Source organism: Typopeltis vanoorti, chromosome 10, assembly GCF_054136105.1.
Source record: "Typopeltis vanoorti isolate ZY-2024b chromosome 10, IOZ_Tvanoo_1.0, whole genome shotgun sequence".
Classification (NCBI taxonomy): domain Eukaryota; kingdom Metazoa; phylum Arthropoda; class Arachnida; order Uropygi; family Thelyphonidae; genus Typopeltis; species Typopeltis vanoorti.
In genome coordinates this window covers 133,524,028-133,545,618 of record NC_143558.1, presented here as the reverse complement: position 1 = coordinate 133,545,618, position 21,591 = coordinate 133,524,028, and the positions used below count along the sequence as shown (strand labels likewise).

Sequence of the window (21,591 nt, the reverse complement as noted above, 5' to 3'; positions counted from 1 at the left end):
CTGAAGCTCTTGTAAAGTTATCTGCGAATAATATCTGATGGTAAAATTCCTTTACTTCGAATCATAAACATTTAGATTTAACAAAATTAAGCAGCTTACTTTTACTGTTTTTTTTTTATCATCGATAGTTTACTGAAAGAATTTAAAAGTATCATATTAGTTGAGCCAAACGGTGAGTGATTATTTTGTGAGTGATTCTTTTTGCAAAAGAGGCCTTAGAGTTTTTTTTTTTTTTTTCTCGGATATTCATACTGATCGGAAAGAAAACAAAGAAACCAGCCAGATAAATACACAAGGGTTTTTGTAATAAAAGTGTGACGTTCTCTTATGTGCGAGGATAGGGATATGCCTATAATCAGGACTCGATAAATACGCTCGCCCAGCTGCAGGGTGACCAAAATAGAATATTATTTTATTTAATAAAAATAAAGAAAGAAAGAACTTCTCCAACCACAGTACAGTACTATTAATCATTTTGTAGAACTCCTATGGACTTATTGGAAATAATTTATAACTCTATTCTTCATGTTTAATGTCAGGTTAATAATTTTCGAAGTCACTTTTTCATATTTAACTATAAAATAAACACCCTCGACTATCAGTTGGATAACAGACATAGCATACTCTCCAACCAGTATCATCATTCGATTTTCTAAACTATCATGTAACAGACGAAGAATATCTCCGAAGCAATGTCATTAGCCTTAGGAGAAATCCCTTCACACCAGAGGTTGCTCTGTCAGTTTCAGTACCTGCACTTGGATAAAACGAAAGCGTATGGATACAAACAACCATTTCATCGCTTCGTAACACAAGACACGTGATATTTCTATTTGTAAACAAGAACTAATGACGTATAGGCTTGAGATATTCTGTCAATGATATCTGGCTCAAGCAGCAGACTTGCACGTTACATGGGAAAACTATTTAGCATTTCGGGTATATATTCGATGTTATCGTCATCTCTAATACTTGAAGAAAAAAGAAAGTACACAATTCATGATAAAACAATATTTAAAGCATGGAAAAACTTTTTCTACAGTCAATTTTTTATACGTTGGTTTCTGAAAATGAAGCTCTGTTTTGTTATTTAAGTAACAATCGTAATTTATGTATTATTGATAAACTCTCAATTATCACTAAAATATAAATGAAAAACTAATAGGCATTTTTCAATAAAAAAAAGGTTAGTATTTCTCTGTGGACATGCAAAAATACCCATTTGTTGTAATAGTTAAACATAAATATCTATTTTGGATTATCACAGAGGTTGAGAAGGCTTCAAATCAGTGAACGGGGAAATACCAGAAATGGCGTCACTGCAGGAAACAACAACCACTCGCTCTATCCATACACGCTTGAAACCGAAACCAAAACTACAACAGCTGATAAGAAATACTGCAACCAAGTTCGCACTGTCAGCTTTCGTTTAGTGAGGTACAAACAGCAGTAAAGAAAGACGGCTGACCCAATTCTGCACAATGGATTTCTGGGATTTGTACCAGCGCGCTATTAACAGAGAAAGGGAAATATTGCGTGTCACTGACCGGCAAGTGTCTAAGAGTATCAAGCATCTAAAAAAGTCTTATAAAGGAAACCGTCTGGGTGCTGGATGTAAGCCAGTGGATTACTCTATAGCAAGTAATCGCTGTACATACTTGTATTTGTATGCACCGATTCATTCTTTTCTTGTAGAAGATGTTGTCAAATTATTGCTACGAGAATATCCTTCAATTCTAAATACATTTGATGAGAAGTGTTTTTCAGGATTTCACATCTGCTCGCTGGGCGGTGGGCCCGGAAGCGATATCATCGGCCTCCTGAAGTCTCTAAAAGATGATGGTTTTCTCTGTAGAAGTGTGGATGTCATAGACTTGATGTCTAAGTGGAGCTTTTCATGCAATATCCTGTACAAAGAGTTCCGAGACATGTACGATCATTCAAGGCCGAAGCAATTAGGATATATAAAACAGGATTTATTAACAAATTTCCGGAAGGCCGTCACAGAAACAATAGCTAAAGCAGATATTGTAACTATGGTCAGATGTCTCTCTGCTATCACCGGAGGACGTGTCGAAGCTGTCAAAGAAATGCTCCAAGTACGTAAGTGTTCCTCAATGTTTTATTTTGTGACCTTCAGCTTTGAACCACTCTAAACTGACAAATGTTTTATATTGAAGTGTGATAATAGAGGTCCGGTTCGCCAATATTTGAAAATTCACCAACTGGTTTACAAGGCGGCCTAGTAAAACAATATTAACACCGACAATTATGTTGTCTTTTATGTTACATCCATCCACAAAAAGTTACTTGCAAACCTAAAGTACATTTTAAGAGTGGGTGGGCTAAGGATTTTTCTATTTTTATCAATTTTATATATTTTTAGTATTTTTTAATTGATTTTTTTACAATCCGGAAACACTGCTCTAGAGACCAAAGAAGGAATTTTTTCAAGCCACTTCATGCCTCCAATAAGCAGGGCAGTAGTATCGCAAAGGGCGATGAAATTCATCTCCCACCCAATTGGCAGGAAAACTCATTCTCAGATATAAGCTAATCCTGGGGATGGGGCAGATCCTAATCCGTTTCTAATATGTTTCAAAAAAAAATACCTGAATCATTAAAATTTATGAAACGAAATCGTACGATTTAAAGTAATTAAATGCAAATAAAACTTTATATATATATATATATATAAGCACACTGCGTATCTCGCAGAAATAGTGTCTTAGGATTCTTATTTAATCTTGTTAGAAATACGCAGGAAGTAATATATTTAAAACTCAGAATTTATGGCATTTAATTCACACAAGAATAGTACGAGATAATTCGGATTATTAGTTTATATATTCTCAGTAACACAGAAATGGTAACCTATTTTTTAAGTTATGTTATAACGACAATTCCTTAATTAATATCTCACAGATGCCGTAAGTGATGTACGAAGAATGGTTGAGTTACAAACTGTTTGAATACCGTTATTGGTGTGTTATTATTTGAAGATTGCACCTTCAGGAAGACTCAAGCCTTTCTAAGATTGGGCGCAACACAAAAACTGATCCACAGTTGCATTTTCTAATACCATAGATAATAATAACTCGCTGGAAAAATCATGAAATATTGCTGAAGATCTCATTTTGTTGAATATCTTGATTACTGATTTTAAATGTAATTTCAGTTAATTTTGTAATTAAATACCCAATGCCCTAAACTAACAAGTTTCGTTTTAATACGTTTTCCTACTCACTGATTTTAATCAATTTCCCTCATCTCTTCTTTAATATTTCCTTTTATCCAGTGTCATTAAAAACAGTCAAATTTCAAATAATAGTTCACATCATTTATAAAACTAAGTTATGATTATAAATATTCACTTTTTATTTTGATTTATTTTATATTGTTGTTTATATTTGATTTATGTTTTATTTGTTTCTTAGCGTGTCTTTACAACTATGCGCATCGGAGCTCTCTTCATTTTTATTGATAACAGAGCAGGAGTGCACAACGATATCCTCGAAGAGCAAGCAGAAAAATGTGGACTGAAGAAACTGTTTAGTCATAGCGGAACATTCACCACTAAAATTCCTAAAACGTTCATACGACTTATGGATGCCGTTTCTCCTTTAAAACAGACTAAATACTGTGCATCTGTATGGAGAAAAGATATGGTGGACGATTACACAATCAACAGGCCTCATCGTCCTGGTCTTTTCAGTTCATTACTAAAACGAATAAACCAGTTGATGGGAGGTGACAGTTAAATCCAGATTTGCATTTGTTCAGTGCAAATCTTAACTTCATGCTCTTCCAGTGGTTTTCCTGTTAATTAAAATTTGTAAAATATGATTATTTCTGTTAAAAGTGTTAACAGGTAGCAGCAAAAAATAGTTCGACTATGGTTCAATCATGGACCACATTCGAACTAAATGTGATAACCCTTATATGATGATGGCTGTTAATGTAGAATATTTGTTTGTATATCTATATCAAATGTTTATACGTATGTGAATAGAATTCATGCATGAATAGGTTTCATACATGAATTAATTTATAAATGAATGGGATCAGAATGTATACTTATATGAATAGTCATTGCAGATAGCTGATACTGCTCTGGGACCACACACGATCCGATTGTGATATTCCTAGTAGTAAGCTGATTGTTAATTGTAAAACATTTGTATCAAATCTTTATTATATATTTATATGAATACAAAGAAGTTTTTAATAAAACGCAATTTACATGTTACGCAATTGCTTGTGGACTATGTCAGTCAAAAATACACCATTGTATTCTTACAGTATACAAAGAATTACAGAGGTCGAAAAATTTCATAAATATATGTAAACTGGGTAAGTAATTAACACACACGCAAACCAGTTGAATATTTTTATCGAAAATGTTCAGCTGACATCCTTTAAGTCCAGTGGCAGACCCACACTTCAGTTTTAGGAAGGGGAAATTTATATATGATAGGCATGAAAGAGAATTTTTAGTTTATTTTTTTAATTAACATAATTTATTCTTTTTCTTAGATATTTCATTTTTTATTTTATTATTTAAATTTTATAACTGAAACATACAACCATAAATATCAGATATGCTCACATTTTAAATGGTAATTCAATTGAGCAAATAGATTGTGTTAAATAAAATATAAAGTACACTTTTACGAGCAGGGATTGGCAAATTATGAGATATGCATTCCTGATCCTAACAGCCTCGTATACCATTCTGGGATGTATGAAACCACTCAACGGTAGACTGGTACATGATATATTAGTGGCATACATGGACCTCGTAAGGACCTTACGAAAGTCTGCCATACGGAGTTCCGGGCATCGAGTGGAACACGAATCTGCACAAAAAACATTCAGAATCAAGGCTCACGAATTGGTTTCGATCATAGGAGCGCAATATGCAGGCCCCTCCCATCACCCAAACCAACATGTAGCATCGTCTTCAATGGTGCAAAGAGCATTTACAGCGACGTGGAAGCTTCGAAAGTTTGTCGTGGATTGATAAATCATGCTACATCCTCTACCGAGCAGATGAATAGGTGTAGATATTGCAGATGCTCGGTGAATGTCTCCTACCCGACTGCGTAACCACAACTATGAAATTCGGAGGTGGCGCTGTGATGGTATGTTCTTGTTTTTCCTTGTTCGACACCGGCCTATAATAATGTGAAACATCAAGAAATATACTTTTGAAGTTTCCTGTTTTAAAATGAGAAACTTCAACTAATTTCAAAAAATGTATACAAAGATTTTAAAACAGTGAATATAAAGAGAAGCCTCTTTCGTTATATTCAATGATGTGCGTTAATTACTGAAATTACAAGAAGTAGAGGTGAATTTATCTGGAAATTTTAAAAACAAACCTTCTTGTATTCACACTTTGTGATATTTTCGATAGGAAGAAAGAATATAAATAAAGAGCGGAATTTAATAGTAAACGAAAGAAAAGGATGGCTATTCCAAGTCAAAGGTTCTTTCTTCATTAGAAAAGATGCTGCAGTTACTGAATTAGACCATATTCTTCATATTTAATGTTAGGATAGTAATTTTCCAAGTCACTTTTTATCTTTAACTATAAAATAAACACCCTCTCACTATCAGTTGGATAACAGAAGTAAAATACTCTCCAAACAGTAGCATACTACTATTTTATCATTCGATTTTCGAAACTAGCATGTAACAGGCTAAGAATATCTCCGTAGCAATGTCATTAGCCATAGGGGAATCCCCTCACACCAGAGGTCGCTCTGCTCAGTTTCGGTACGCGCACTTCCATATAACGAAAGCGCATGGATACAAACATCCATTTCATCGCTTCGTAACGCAAGACACGTGATATGATATGATATTTATATTCGTAAACAACAATTAATCACGTACAGGCTTGAGATATTCTGCGAATTGATATCTTGCTCAAGTAACACACTTGCAAGTTACATGGGGAAAGCTATTTAGCATTTCGGGTATATATTCGATGTTATCTTCATCTCTAATACGTGAAAAAAAAAAAGTACACAATTCATGATAAAGCAATATTTAAAGCATGGAAAAACTTTTTCTACAGTCAATTTTTTATACGTTGGTTTCTAAAAATGAAGCTCTGTTTTGTTATTTAGGTAACAATCGTAATTTATGTATTATTGTTAAACATTCAACTACCACTAAAATATAAATGAAAAATGAAGAGCGGAATTTAATAGTAACGAAAGAAAATTAGTTTATTATTAGTATTTCTCTATGGGCATGCAAAAATACCCATTTGTCGTAAGAGTTAAACATAAAAAACATAAATATCTATTTTGTGTTATCACAGCGGTTGAGAAGGCTTCAACTCAGTGAACAGGGGGAAACACCAGAAGTGGCGTCACTGCCAGAAACAAAAACCACTCGCCCAACCCATACACGCTTGAAACCGAAACTACAACAGCTGATAATAAATATTACAACCAAGTTCGCACTGTCAGCTTTCGTTTAGTGAGGTATGAACAACAGTAAAGAAAGACGGCAGACCCAATTCTACACAATGGATTTCTGGGATTTGTACCAGCGCGCTATTAACAGAGAAAGGGAAAGATCGTTTGTTACTGACGGGCAAGTGTCTACCAGTATCAAGCATCTAAAGAAGTCTTATAATGGAAACCGTCTGGGTGCTGGATGTGAGCCAGTGGATTACTCTATAATCCACTGGATCACATTAGTGGAGGCGAACCTATGGGACGCGTGCCAGAGGTGGCACTCCCGAGAATTTTGCTGGCACGTCAACGATTTACATGTGATATCCTTTTATACACTTATAAATTATTAAGCTTTTTTTTTTTAATTGTTACGATACGTACGGGTTAAATTTTGTTTTACAGGAGAGAGCAGCTATGAAGACACGAATTTGATTGGTGCGTTACTAACAAAAGATCACGCGATCCAAAGACAAATGGAACCGACAATTTTTGAGTTGAAATGCTAATTCTCTTCAACCGAATTCCATAACATCTGCAAGTCATAACAACATTCACTATATATTTCTTAGTTTTTAGACATTCAGGACTGGGTGTCGTTTATCGTTCCGACAGAACTTCTCATTACCGGCGGGCTCTACTCACACAAAGTTTCAACTCATGATTGGTTTTTATTGCCTTGTTTGGGTTTGAGCTGGAAGGGGAACTCACACAAGCATTATATGGCATGTTTCAATTCGTGGTAGAATTTTATTTGAAGTTAATCTTTGTGATCTGTCATAATGACATCGAGAATTTCAAATGCAATCAAACAAACACTTATTTCATGTAATTGAAAAATTGGACAATAGTTTTAGTTAGATACTGAGTTTCCGGTGCAACATATGTTTTGCTTGCCTATACGGCATAGTTTCTGTGAGAGCGGTACATGTGATTCATTATTTAGACGCCGTTTTTATTCCAGCTGTCTCTAATTGCACTAATTGTTGAGAAATATATTACGCAGACTGCAAAAGCCTCTGTACCTTATTCAGGGATACAATAAAACTTTTTTTTTTCTTGCATCTACAGTATATAATGGCTGTTGATGAGGGCGTGTTGTTTTTTGTGTGGGAGGTATATATGCAAAACCTTTTAATGTCTTTTTTCGTAAAGTGAAATCAGGGGTGGCAGTTATACGCGAGGGCAAGTTATATTCGACAGTAAGTTCGCCGACAAGACGACATCCTTCTGCTGTTTCCCCTGCTCCAATGACCTTCTATGGTGAGTTACAATGCATAAATATTTTTCTCACTACAGTTTTTTTTTTTTTTTTCAAACCAACATCATTAAAATCAATTTAATAATACAATAATCAATTTTATACTGAATAATATTATAAATTTTTGGTGATTAGAATGGGATATGTCAATGAAACTTACCAGAAGTTAATTTAATGATGTTAGCCTGAGAAAACTACAATATTGTAGCGTTAGTTCTGTGATTGATAACTAATTAAAATGCGTACTTTTATATTTGTCGACATGCTACACCGTATACATTAAGTGTATTAATACTCCTTATGATTATGCCATAATTAATTATTAACACTTATTTACTAAAATAAATAGCCAGAAGGCTTCACATCGGCGATACAAAATTATATAAATTAAGTGGATATTAAATCTAACATTATTTCAAAGCCGACTACAGAAACTATAGACGTTTCTTGCGAAACTTGACCAGAGATCTTACGGGAATACACTTGCCAAATTTCCCACGAAAATTCTATAGTTACTGTAGTCGGCTTTGAAATAATGTTGGATTTAATATCCACTTAATTTATATAATATTAATACTTATGTTAGTTTAATGTATGAACTTTAAAAAAATGGGAACGGTATTTACGAGTAAGTTTGTTGGGACTGAGCCCTCTAATACAGTAAGAATAAATAAAAATACAGTCTTATAGAAAAAGAATTGAGAACGACTGATCCTTAGGATTCCCTGACTTTTCTAATCGCACCTGCGTTGATTATGCATTTCGCACTGCGCATCCGCCAGTAGGCAGAAATAAGCAGCGGCAAGTGCATTATTGGTGCGTATGTGCACCGTTTTGTTTGTGCTACTGTAAATGGGAATTATAAAGATAATTTAATTTAGGCATATAATAAAATGTTGATTTTTTTGAAACTATAAAAAATGTATTTGGTTTATTGTGAATTATTTTGTTCAGTTCTACCGAACATGGCTGGCGAAAATAAAAAACGAAAATTATCACAGTCAAGCAGTAGAGAGTTCCAAAGCTGGTGGACTGAAGAGTGTGGCATGATTAATAAAGACAATAAAGCAATATGCTTTTTATGTTCCGGGACAGTTGTGTTCAGAACGTCGTCAGTAAAACGGCATTATGAGACAAACCATAAATCGCTCCTTGAAAAAAGCAAGGACGAACAGAAAGAATTTATTGCTCGGGCAATTAAAAATAGGAATATCCAGTCACAACCCTAATGAAATTTATCGGCATTGGTTCAAATATAACTGCTGCTATTTTTTTGCTTCAAATGTAATTGCTAAACACGGGAAACCTTTTAGTGTTTGGGAATATAGAAAAGAAGCGTGGTGAAAATGCGCACCAGTTCTCTTTGAAGATTTTGAAAACAAGGAAAAAATTATTCAAAGAATAAAAGATATGCCTTTGGCTAGAAACATAGAAATGGCTAAAAATATAACTCATCACCAAAAAACAGAAAATCTTCTGATTTAATTTCTCTTTGTCTTGATGAGAGTACTGACATAACTGGATCAGCTCGTTTAGCAATTTTTATTCGTTATTGTGTTGGGAATAACATCAAAGAAGAATTGATAAGTTTATCATTAGCAACAGCAACAAAAGGAATAGATATTTGCAACGCAGTTATAAATGCACTTGCTGAAAGAGATACAGATCCCTCCAAAATTGAATCAGTAACTACTGATGGTGCTCGCAGTATGACTGGAGAGGAAAATGGGTTCGACAATTTATTTACCAAATATATTAGACATTCAGTTCTGGGTTTTCATTGTATTATACATCAGCAGGTTTTAAGCGCAAAGGCTAGTTTCAAGCCACTGAAGAAATATTAAGTGAGGTAAACTCGGTGTACAATGGTTTGCTTATGTACAACAACGTCCGATGGTTAAGTCGTGGGAAAGTTCTTCAAAGATTTGTTGAGTGTTTAGATGAAGTCCGACTTTTTTTACATAATGAGAAAATCATTGAAAAATACAATCAATTAATGAACGTCGAATGGCTTTCGAAATTAATGTTTTTTACTGATTTGTTATGATTTAAATGAATTAAATGTTAAACTGCAAGGTGTTAACAAGACAATTATTGTCATGTTTGATTTAATCAAAGCATTCGAAGCTAAATTACCAATTTTTAATCGTGACGTCATTTCCAATACCTTCGATATTTTCCGAATACAAAAAAAGTCTTTGCAAATGTAGAATCCCATGGAAAAAACAGATCAAGTTAAATTGACAAAAGAGTTTTCTACAGTTATTCAGTCGATAATCAACGAATTTTCTTCAAGATTTATCCAATGATTATAGAGTAATCACTGGATAAACGATAGTGTTAATAGTGAAGTATTAATAGATAGCAGCATAAATAGTTCGACTGTGGTTCAATCATGGACCACATTCGAACTAAATTTGATAAGCCTTATATGAAGATGACTGTTAATTGTAGAATATTTGTTTGTGTATTTGTTTGTATATGTATATCAAATGTTTATACTTATGTGATCAGAATTTATGCATGAACAGACTTCATACATGAATTAATTTATAAATGAATGGGATCAGAATGTATACTTATATGAATAGTTATTTTAGATAGCTGATACTGCTCAGGGACCACACACGATCTAATTGTGATATTACTAGTAGTAAGCTGATTGTTAATTGTAGACCATTTGTATCAAATGATTTATGATATATTTTATATGAATATAAAAATATTTTTAATAAAACGCAATTTGCATCGTGCTTATGGACTATGTCTCAAAAATACACCATTGTATTCTTACTGTACAAAGAATTACAGAGGTCGAAAAATTTCATAAATATATGCAAACCGGGTAAGTAATTAACATACACGCAAACCAGTTGAATCTTTTTATCGAAAATGTTCAGCTTACATCCTTTAAGTCCAGTGGCAGACCCACACTTCAGTTTTAGGAAGGGGAAATTTATATATGATAGGCATGAATGAGAATTCCTAGTTTTTTTTTTTTTATTAATATAATTTATTCTGTTTCTTTGATATTTAATTTTTTATTATTTAAATTTTAAATAAATTTTATAACTGAAACATACATATGAACTTCTTTTTTTATATATAATTGAAATTTAACCCCAACTATGAAATTCGGAGGTGGCGCTGTGATGGTATGTTCTTGTTTTTCCTTGTTCGACACCGGCCTATAATAATGTGAAACATCAAGAAATATACTTTTGAAGTTTCTTGTTTTAAAATGAGAAACTAATTTCAAAAAATGTATACAAAGATTTTAAAACAGTGAATTTAAAGAGAAGCCTCTTACGTTTATTCAATGATGTGCGTTAATTACTGAAATAACAAGAAGTAGAGGTGAATTTATCTGGAAATTTTAAAAACAAACCTTCTTGTATTCATACTTTGTGATATTTTCGATAGGAAGAAAGAAGATAAATGAAGAGCGGAATTTAATAGTAACGAAAGAAAAGGATGACTATTCCAAGTCAAAGGTTCTTTCTTCATTAGAAAAGATGCTGCAGTTACTGAATTAGACCTTATTCTTCATGTTTAATGTTAGGAGAATAATTTTCCAAGTCACTTTTTTATCTTTAACTATAAAATAAACACCCTCTCACTATCAGTTAGATAACAGAAGTAAAATACTCTCCAAACAGTAGCATACGACTATTTTATCATTCGATTTTCGAAACTAGCATGTAACAGGCTAAGAATATCTCCGTAGCAATGTCATTAGCCTTCGGGAAATCCCCTCACACCAGATGTCGCTCTGCTCAGTTTCGGTACGAGCACTTCGATATAACGAAAGCGCAGCGATACAAACAACCATTTCATCGCTTAGTAACACAAGACACGTGATATGATATTTATATTCGTAAACAACAATTAATGACGTACAGGCTTGAGATATTCTGTGAATGATATCTTGCTCAAGCAGCAGACTTGCACGTCAGGAAAACTATTTAGCATTTCGAGGATATACTCAATGTTATCGTCAACTCGATTACTCAAAAAATAAATAAAAAAGTACACAATTCATGATAAAGCAATATTTAAAGCATGGAAAAACTTTTTCTACAGTCAATTTTTTATACGTTGGTTTCTAAAAATGAAGCTCTGTTTTGTTATTTAAGTAACAATCGTAATTTATGTATTATTGTTAAACACTCAACTACCACTAAAATATAAATGAAAAACCAATAGGCATTTTTCAATTGAAGAAAAAGTTAGTATTTTTCTGTGGGCATGCAAAAATACCCATTTTTTGTACTATCTATTTTTGGTTATCACAGAGGTTGAGAAAAGCTTCAAATCAGTGAACACGGGGAAATACCAGAAATGGCGTCACTGCAGGAAACAAAAACCACTCGCTCTACCCATACACGCTTGAAACCAAAACCAAAACTACAACAGCTGATAATAAATACTGCAACCAAGTTCGCACTGTCAGCTTTCGTTCAGTGAGGTATAAATAGCAGTAAAGAAAGACGGCAGACCCAATTCTGCACAATGGATTTCTGGGATTTGTACCAGCGCGCTATTAACATAGAAAGGGAAAGATCGTTTGTTAGTGACGGGCAAGTGTCTACCAGTATCAAGCATCTGAAGGAGTCTTATAATGGAAACCGTCTGGGTGCTGGATGTGGGCCAGTGGATTACTCTATAGCAAGTAATCGCTGCGCATACTTGTATTTGTATGCACCGATTCATTCTTTTCTTGTAGAAGATGTTGTCAAATTATTGCTACGAGAATATCCTTCAATTCTAAATACATTTGATGAGAAGTGTTTTTCAGGATTTCACATCTGCTCGTTGGGCGGTGGGCCCGGAAGCGATATCATCGGCCTCCTGAAGTCTCTAAAAGATAATGGTTTTCTCTGTAAAAGTGCGGATGTCATAGACTTAATGTCTCCGTGGAACATTTCATGCAAGATCCTGTACGAAGAGTTCCGAGACATGTACAATCACTCAAAGCCGAAGCAACTGCGATATATAAAACAGAATTTATTAACAAATTTCCGGAAGGTCGTTATCGACACCATAGCTGAAGCAGATATTGTAACGATGGTCAAATGTCTCTCTGCTATCACCGGAGGGCATGTTGAAGTTGCAAAAGAAATGCTCCAGGTATGTAAATATTTCTTAGTGTTTTGTAACCTTAGCAGCTTTCTACCAATTTACACTAACAAATGCTTGATATTAAAGCGTGAATTATGCGTTAGGTACATCATGATTTGAAAATTCATCTCCCATCGAAAGATATTCACAACACTGTCACAGGCAGTGATGACCTATATGTTAATTATGAGTTGTAATGTTAGGATACAGATTAATTTTTTCATGAAATCTCTAATATGGGAAATGTTGGATGCTATTTTCTTCTTTGTAATTCTTTTTGATAAGATAAGTGTTTCTTTTTCAAACGATTTTCATTTCGAATTTCATTGATAGTGTTTATTATACGTTATGTTATTATCATTAAAAAACATTTTCTGTGAAATTTCTGATACATGGAAGCACGTCAATTTAGGGTTTTATTGTTATTATTCTTTGTATCTCTTTTGGAATGGGTGATGTAGAATGTTTACTTTTCGAAAACAGGTGAGATTTTAAGTGGATTATTTGTGATTTTTTATATCCAAGATTCTAAACTTTTCAAAAGGTTACTTGCAAACCTAAAGTACATTTGTAGCGAGCATGGGCTAAGGATTTTTTTTTCTATTTTTATATATTTTTGTATTTTTCAAAAATTAATTTTTTTTTACAAATCCGGAAATATTGCTCTAGAGACCAAACAAGAATTTTTTCCAAGCCACTTCATGCCTCCAATAAGCAGGGCAGTAGTAATATCGCAACAGTCGATGAAATTCATCTCCCATCCAATTGGTAGGAAAATTCATTCTCGAATATATGCTATTCCTGTGGCTGGGGGCAGATCCTAATCCGTTTCTAATATGTTTCCAAAAAATACCTCAATCATTGAAACTAAACACACGTCATATATTCCATGCGATAAAATGTCTGTTTTTATGAAACGAAATCGCACAATTTAAAGCAATCATATGGTGACGATGTTTTCGCTATCTGGCCCCATGGCCGTCAGACAGACACTTTCTGCATACACACACACACACACACACACACACACACACACACACACACACACACACACACACACACACACACACACACACTAGGGGACTCTGGCGCCTATGGCGCACAACTCCCGAGTTCCGGGCTGGTAAGCCGGTTCTCCATTGTTATGAAACGTCCCACAAATTGTAGTCTCATGAAGGCAAACACATTGTTGGACGTTTCAAAACAATGAAGAGACAAAAAACGTGACATAAAAACATTTCAAATTTCGGCTTATCTTTATATACCGGTATGTTCATATTTTATTTACTGACTGAATTCAGAGAATTAGACAATTAATTTTATTTTTTACTTAACACACGACATGTTTCGTCAGAAAGCCGACTTCTTCAGGCGTGAGAACATTAAAAGCAAACTTAAAAAATACCAAAGAAACATTGTACCACTGCAAAACCGACTATAAACTACAGTTAAGTTTGAACTGAAGCTACAGTCCGGGCTGAAGTTCTATTGTTAGGCATCTGCGAGCGTGTGACTTCACGAGTGCGCCAGTATCTGATAACAGAGCTAATGAGTCTGGTAAATTATAACTAAGGTACTGTTTATGTGATAAAAGTCCAGGACAATTTCTTTAGACTCGACTATGCGGCGCTTTACTTCGTCGTTGCATATATGAAGGTTTGATGTTGTGGTCCAGTTTATCTGATATTGGCGGCCTTCACTATTTGTGTTCACTGAGAACAGGACATGGCTTGAGAGGGCGCTTGTTCTGGTTCTATTGTAAGCAATGTCCCTTTGATGTTCCTCCAGACGTAGGAGGATGGACTTCTCAGTCTGGCCATAATATAGCTTCCCAGAGTCACATGTGATTTTATACACCCCGGGTAACTGAAGTATATATGAAGTTACCTTTATATATATATAAGTTGCACCTTTTGGAAGACTTAAGCCCTTCTAAGATTGGGCGCAACACAAAAACTGATCCACAATTGCATTTTCTAATACCATAGATAATAGTGATCCTCTGGAAAAATCATGAAATATTGCTGAAGATCTCATTTTGTTGAATATTTTGGTTACTGATTTTAAATGTAATTTCAGTTAATTTAGTAATTAAATACCCAATGCCCTAAACTAACAAGTTTCATTTTAATATGTTTTCCTTCTCACTGATTTTAATCAATTTCCCGCATCTTTTCTTTAATATTTCCTTTTATTCACTGTCATTAAAAATAGTCAAATTTCAAATAATAATTCAGATCATTCAAGCAAATAAGTTATGATTATAAATATTCACTTTTTATTTTGATTTATTTTATATTGTTGTTTATATTTCAGTTATGTTTTATTTGTTTCTTAGCGTGTCTTTACAACTATGTGCAGTGGATCTCTCTTCATTTTTATCGATGGTGGCGCAGGAGTGCACAATGATATCCTCGAAGAGCAAGCAAAAAAATGTGGACTTAAGAAGCTGTTTAGTCATAGGGGAACATTCACCACTAAAATTCCTAAAAAGTTCATACGGTTTACGAATGCTGTTTCTCCTTTAAAACAGACTAAATACTGTGTATCTGTATGGAGAAAAGTTATGGTGGACGATGACACATTTAGCATGCCTCTTTCTCCTAGTCTTCTGAGTTCATTACTAGGAATACTACTCCGGGTGATTCGAAGTGACAGTTAAATCCAGATTTGCATTTATTCAGTTGAAATATCTCAAACCCAGTGTCTTCCAGTGATTGCTGTGTTATATAACTTTGTAAATGAGTCTGTATTTAAGTCTGTGTTAATAGATAGCAATATAAATAGTTCGACTGTAGTCCAATTATAGACCACTAATTTTTTTTTAACCCTTATATGAAGTTAACTGTTATTTGTAAAATATTTGTATCAAATGATTTATACTTATGTGATCAGAATTTATGCATGAACAGGTTTCATACATGAATTCACTTATAAATGAATGGGATCAGAATGTATACTTATATGAATAGTCATTGCAGATAGCTGACACTGCTCAGGGACCACATACGATCTAAATGTGATATCCTAGTAGTAAGCTGATTGTTAATTGTAGACCATTTGTATCAAATGATTTATGATTATATGATATATTTGTATGAATATAAAAATGTTTTTAATAAAACGCAATTTACATCGTGCTTATGGACAATGTCAGTCAAAAATACACCATTGTATTCTTACAGTACAAAGAATTACAGAGGTCGAAAAAGTTCATAATTATATGCAAACCGGGTAAGTAATTAACACACACACGCAAACCGGTTGAATATTTTTATCGAAAATGTTCAGCTTACATCCTTTAAGTCCAGTGCCAGACCCACACTTCAGTTTTAGGAAGGAGAAATTTATATATGATAGGAATGAATGAGAAATCTTACTTTATTTATTTTTTATTAATGTAATTGATTCTGTTTCTTTGATATTTCATTTTTGATTTTATTATTTACATTTTAAATAAATTTTATAACTGAAACATACATATAAACTTCTTTTTTTATAATTGAAATTTAACATTTTGCTCTGACTCTTGAAGGTCCTGTTCCAAGCAAAAATGTTCATTGCTCCCAATTGATACGACCATAGATATCTGATATGCTCATATTTTAAACGCTAATTCAATTTAGCAAATATGATTCTTCTCAGTTGTGTTAAATAAAATATAAAGTACGCCTTTTAGAGCAAGGATTGTCAAATTATGAGACATGCATTCCTGATCCTAACAGCCTCGTATATCTTCATCCTTGATACCATTCTTGAATGTATGAAACAACTCAACGGTAGAATGGTACATGATATATTAGTGGCATACATGGACTTCGTAGGGACCTTACAAAAGTCAATGGGATTGCAGATCTTCGTAAGGTGGGAGGGGGAATCAATAAGTAGGACGTGTTGTGCTCAAGATAAGTCTAATATCTCTTAAAATAATTTTCTCTGTTCTTAGTATCTTCAGAATGCTGTCAACAAGTAACACAAACTCAAAATTATGGACACCATATATAATTATCAATATTCGGTTAACAAAAATTTTAAGTGGTAGCACTGATTTCGCATTTGGGTAGTACCAAAAAAATAAATAAATAAATAAAGGAAACTTTTGCTTTAATATGATAAAGAAAAAAAAACTTCTGTGGAAATCGCAGATGAGTCAGAAAGAAACAGCACATCACTTGATGCCCAAAATTACACAGTAAATTTTGTTGCATTTTACAATGGAAAACAAGGCCAAGCTCATGAAGGGATATTTAATCCATTTATTAATGTTAAGAAAATATAGGCAAAGCCTTATAGAAATTTCGGACTATCAAATTCGTTAAACGAATATTTTGCTAAGAATTTAAGCTAAAAGAAAATGTCAAATCAAAATGCGAAAACTATTATTTAAATATCTTTAAAAATAGTATCGTCAAGTGTTTATTTTTCTGGATCTTTAGTTCACCCCCTTTAATCACAAACAATAACTGAAACGTGTCATTTAAATATTTTGATTCTGTAAGATAAAACAGCATGCATTATTTCAGAATTAAATTATTGAAATAATTATTATTATTATTATTATATTCTGCGATCTGCTTAGCCGAGTTGATAGCCACCAGCCCCCGTCCTTTCTCCCGCAAGCTGCGGGTTCGGCTGTTGTGGTATGAATGTTTACTAAGTGTCTTTTAGTTGTGTTTTTCGTCAACTATCTTGCTTACTGGAGGTGTGAAGTGGCTTGAAAACGTTTTGTTTGGTCTCTGGAGACCACATATAAGAATAAATGTATGATAGGTTTAGAATATTTTGTAGATGACATTAAATGAAAATGTTCCTCCAATCTGATTTTATATTCTATTCTATTCGTCGATCTTTAATGCATGAAGGAGGATCTCTTCTCTCAGAAGAAACATGTTTTCTGCCTCTGTCTAACATGTTGGTGCAACACACTTAGGGTGGAGTTCAGCTACTACCGATTTCCAAACGTTAAGGAGTAAAAGTTTGCCACCTAACCCATTTTGGAAAAATCTGAATGAGAATTTATTTATTTTTGCTTATTTTCACACTATATACATTTTATGATTTACAATAGTTTGATAATTTTAGTTAATTTTATCGATCCAAAGAGAAGTCGGACATTATACTCGAAAAGTAGTTAACACCATCATAGCGCAGTTGATTGTAATGACGACCTTTAGTTAGAAAGACGGATTTGAATGAACTTTATAAAGCGAGAAACCTTCATAAGGACATTCTAACTGAAAGTGCCAGTCTCGCATGGAGGGGGAAGGATCTTCATCGCGGAAATTGTTTTATATCGTGCAAAATAGGTAAACCGGATTGAAAAAAAAAAAAAAACGGAATTGACAGAGATAACAGACGATGAAGATGACATAAACCCGCTGTATAATTACCGAAAAGAGATTTATAAAGCTGAGTTGCTTGTGAATAACAAGCCACTGTTCATCACGGTGGGCCATTCTGCACCTCCAACTTCCTCATAATTGCAACCACTTCTTTACCTGTTCTTGCAGCGATATGTATGAAGTTGAGTTTAGGAAACCGAATGTGACTTCTATGAGTAGTACAGCAGAACGAAATATCTACAACTGTCAATCGGAGAAGGGGATCTGAAACGATCTCCTAAAACTCATGAAAAATTAGATTCTAAATTGTCAAGAAGTGGAATGTAAATTGCCATTAAATGCTTTTTTAAAGAGAAAATTTTCATGAAGTATGTATAAGCTGGCTTTTGCCTCTATGTGCATATCTGTTTCATTGTATAATGTCAAAATCAACGAGAGAGATGTTTCATTATGTATAATATAATATTTTTAGACCCTTGGTCTTCTACGGTTACCAAATCACAACGCTACCCATAAGAACTTTACGTAGTTTATGGAAAATCCCTCGGAGAAATTTAGTATTCAAGGATGTAGGACAGCAGAACATTACGTATTTTGCAAACAGAGCGTAAACACACACAGTCCTGTCCTAAATAAATGTATATTTGTTTATAGGCTTACGGAGGATGGTATACTCAAAAGATTCCGAATTAGCATTCCCTTTCAAGAATAAAACAGCGAATAGACTTCAGTTCGAAGCAGAAACACAGAAATGTCAATGCAGCGTTCAGGGATGAGATGAGATATTTAAAGCCTTGGGTAGATACTCGTTTTTTTCAGAAAATCGATATTTTCTGGAAGAAAATATTAAGTATCCATATTCTCGTCTCTCTCATATCAACATCTTGTGTTTTTATTATATTATTTTTCTAGGGAGTGAGTGGACGTGTGTAGAATACACGTCATAATAAAGTTTCGTGTAATTTTAGGATAACTTTAGGATATTATACCTCAAAGTTTGATTCCTCTCAAAGCATTACTGTCCTGAGACGGTTGCGTTATGCATTATAGTCTCACCTGTTGGATCATTACTTCCAGTATTCAGAAAATCGAAAACGCAACCCTTTATTCCAGTGAGACAAAAATATTGATATAATTGTGTAAAAATCAAAAACGGAAGTAGCGAAAATACAATCTTGAGTAACCGGAAACAGAGGGAAACAGATTAATGTAGTCTCACGGAAGTTGCTGCATAACAAAATTGAACAGGTAGAAGCCGATCTGAAGTTTAAATACTTCAAACAAGCAAAGAAATCGCGCACCTATATCATTAGACATCAACAGTTGCTAGGAAACTAAAATTATTGATATACACAAGTAATGTTACACTGGTTTATTGTTGTTCAAGGAAGCATAACAGACAGTTCCTAAAATAATGTAGTCTACAACATTTGGTATTTTGCTGATAGAAAATTAGAGTAGCGGTGGGGACACTGATTTTCCATCTGCAACTGCTCGGCTTCAAGTCGCCAACGGGCCGTTATCTCAAAGAATCATCTACACGATGATGAATTGGCTAAACAACTGAGCAAGCTAAAAAACGCAACCCTGTTTTTATAGTCAAGAGGAATTTGCATTGCAGGCAGGCTTGTTAAGTGGTAGATCAATTTCCATTGGATACTCGGAAGTGACATTCCAGAAAGCTTATTATATGAAATATTCGTTTTCTGAAATGAAACATTCACTGTTAAAAATCAAGTATCCATAAAAAATATTTTGTTCTATTAATTTTGCTAAATTAATAGAACATATCCTTTCTGTTCAGACGTGGGATCGGACGTTGTGAGAGATTTCCATATCGTACTCTTCAGAGAAATATAAAAGTCCTCGAGTTGTTCGGGGATGATATAATTTTGTGAGAAGGCGGGACAGTTATATCAGATACGTTTTTTGAAGTGCTTCCTTGTCAGAATAAGAGAGTTTTCCCCTGGATATTGTTGTAATCTTCCTCTTCCCCACTTGATAACAAATGATCTGCTCTGTTTTGATTTTCTGGATTCCCTTCTTTTGAGATGTTCGGATGAGTTCTCTCTCGCAGCTAAAGCAGTCATGTGTTTTGATCCTGTAGTGTTTAATTTCATGCGCTTCACTTTTCGAGCACAGATGGTAGACCCACAGCAAGAAGTTTGAGAATGACCAAAAACGTGGCACCTGAAATAGCTCAAAGGATTCGGAATGTAGAACCTTACAGGGTAGTTGAACTGCCTGTTTTCATGGAAGTTGGAAGTGTGGGGATAAAAAGTAAAGGTTAAGTAAGTATTCCTTGTTGGGACAAGATTATGAACCTTACATTTCAAGATCCGTCTTATAAATGATCTTCCAGTTCAGAGAATCTCGTCGTCTGCAATGGAGGTCTCATTCTGATATCATTCCTCTAGGGTAGTATACTGTTTTATGCAGGGGTTTTGAATGATTTTAGATGAATTTTAATTACGATAACTTCGGAATGGATTTTTTAACATATTTTTTGGATCCTGCTCTTATAAAGAAGGGCGACAAACTTCCAATTTGAAAATTACCGATTGAATGAATCGTTAGAAACGATGATGCTCATTTTTACTGTTTTCACTTTCTTGTTCATGTGGTTTATTGTTTCTGCAATTTTTAAACTTAGTTAGAACCTTATTGCGGGTGGATTTATACTCAAATTAAGATAGAATTCCGAACTTCCAGCCCGTCACGGATGGACACTTACTCTGCGGCAACTGGCTGCACTCCAAAGTAGAAAGCATAATTATTTAAGCTTACTATGGTTCCAGTATGACACAACAGGGCTTTAGATAGTCTCTGGACCATGGAGAAGGAGACTTACTGCGACACTGTTGTCTCTTGCAAGCAAGCAAGCCTGCTATCCGATGCGGAGAACGTAGTGCCTGCAGACATCAGAATCTTTCATTCCAGATATCAATTGGTAGCACGAAACGCAAACACAGCGGCAGGTTTCAGATCTGAGCGATGGTCGTCAGAGAAGAAGACCAAACAATATGGAAGAATACAGATGAGCGATGTCTTCAATCAAGAGAAGATGTACACATGGATGGATTAACCAACAATATTAGTGAGTTATATGGTAGTATACGTTAATCTATGTATGTACTCGTTCAACCAAAGAGAAAAGTAGCATACTTCTCTTGCCATTTTTGTCATGATTTACTTAGATGTTTAAGTTGCGAGATTCTACGATCCCCTAAATATTTTTTCAGTAGTAGTTTTTAGTTTATCAATGACCTGAAACGACTGCTGAATTATTCTGTAAGTATGCTCTTTAGAAGCTTAGATCTTAAATCTAATTCAGTTTTAATTTAAATCACCTTCTTGGTACTTTTTGACCACTTCGTAAAACTTCCAGAGAGTT

The 21,591-nt window shown here is 34.1% G+C and overlaps 2 protein-coding genes across 2 annotated transcripts; both read left to right on the top strand.

The window, feature by feature from the left end:
* Positions 1 to 1,452: 1,452 nt before the first annotated feature.
* Positions 1,453 to 4,244, top strand: LOC150102811 (uncharacterized). Its single transcript, XM_090399476.1, has 2 exons — positions 1,453 to 2,099; positions 3,438 to 4,244. The coding sequence occupies exons 1-2, from the start codon at positions 1,482 to 1,484 to the stop codon at positions 3,759 to 3,761; spliced, it is 942 nt and encodes a 313-aa protein (XP_090255602.1). The 5' UTR covers positions 1,453 to 1,481; the 3' UTR covers positions 3,762 to 4,244.
* Positions 4,245 to 12,215: 7,971 nt separating this feature from the next.
* On the top strand, positions 12,216 to 15,995 carry LOC150102810 (uncharacterized). The gene is made up of 2 exons (XM_090399468.1): positions 12,216 to 12,864; positions 15,194 to 15,995. Exons 1-2 carry the CDS (start codon positions 12,247 to 12,249, stop codon positions 15,515 to 15,517), a joined length of 942 nt encoding a protein of 313 aa, XP_090255594.1. The 5' UTR covers positions 12,216 to 12,246; the 3' UTR covers positions 15,518 to 15,995.
* Positions 15,996 to 21,591: the final 5,596 nt, after the last annotated feature.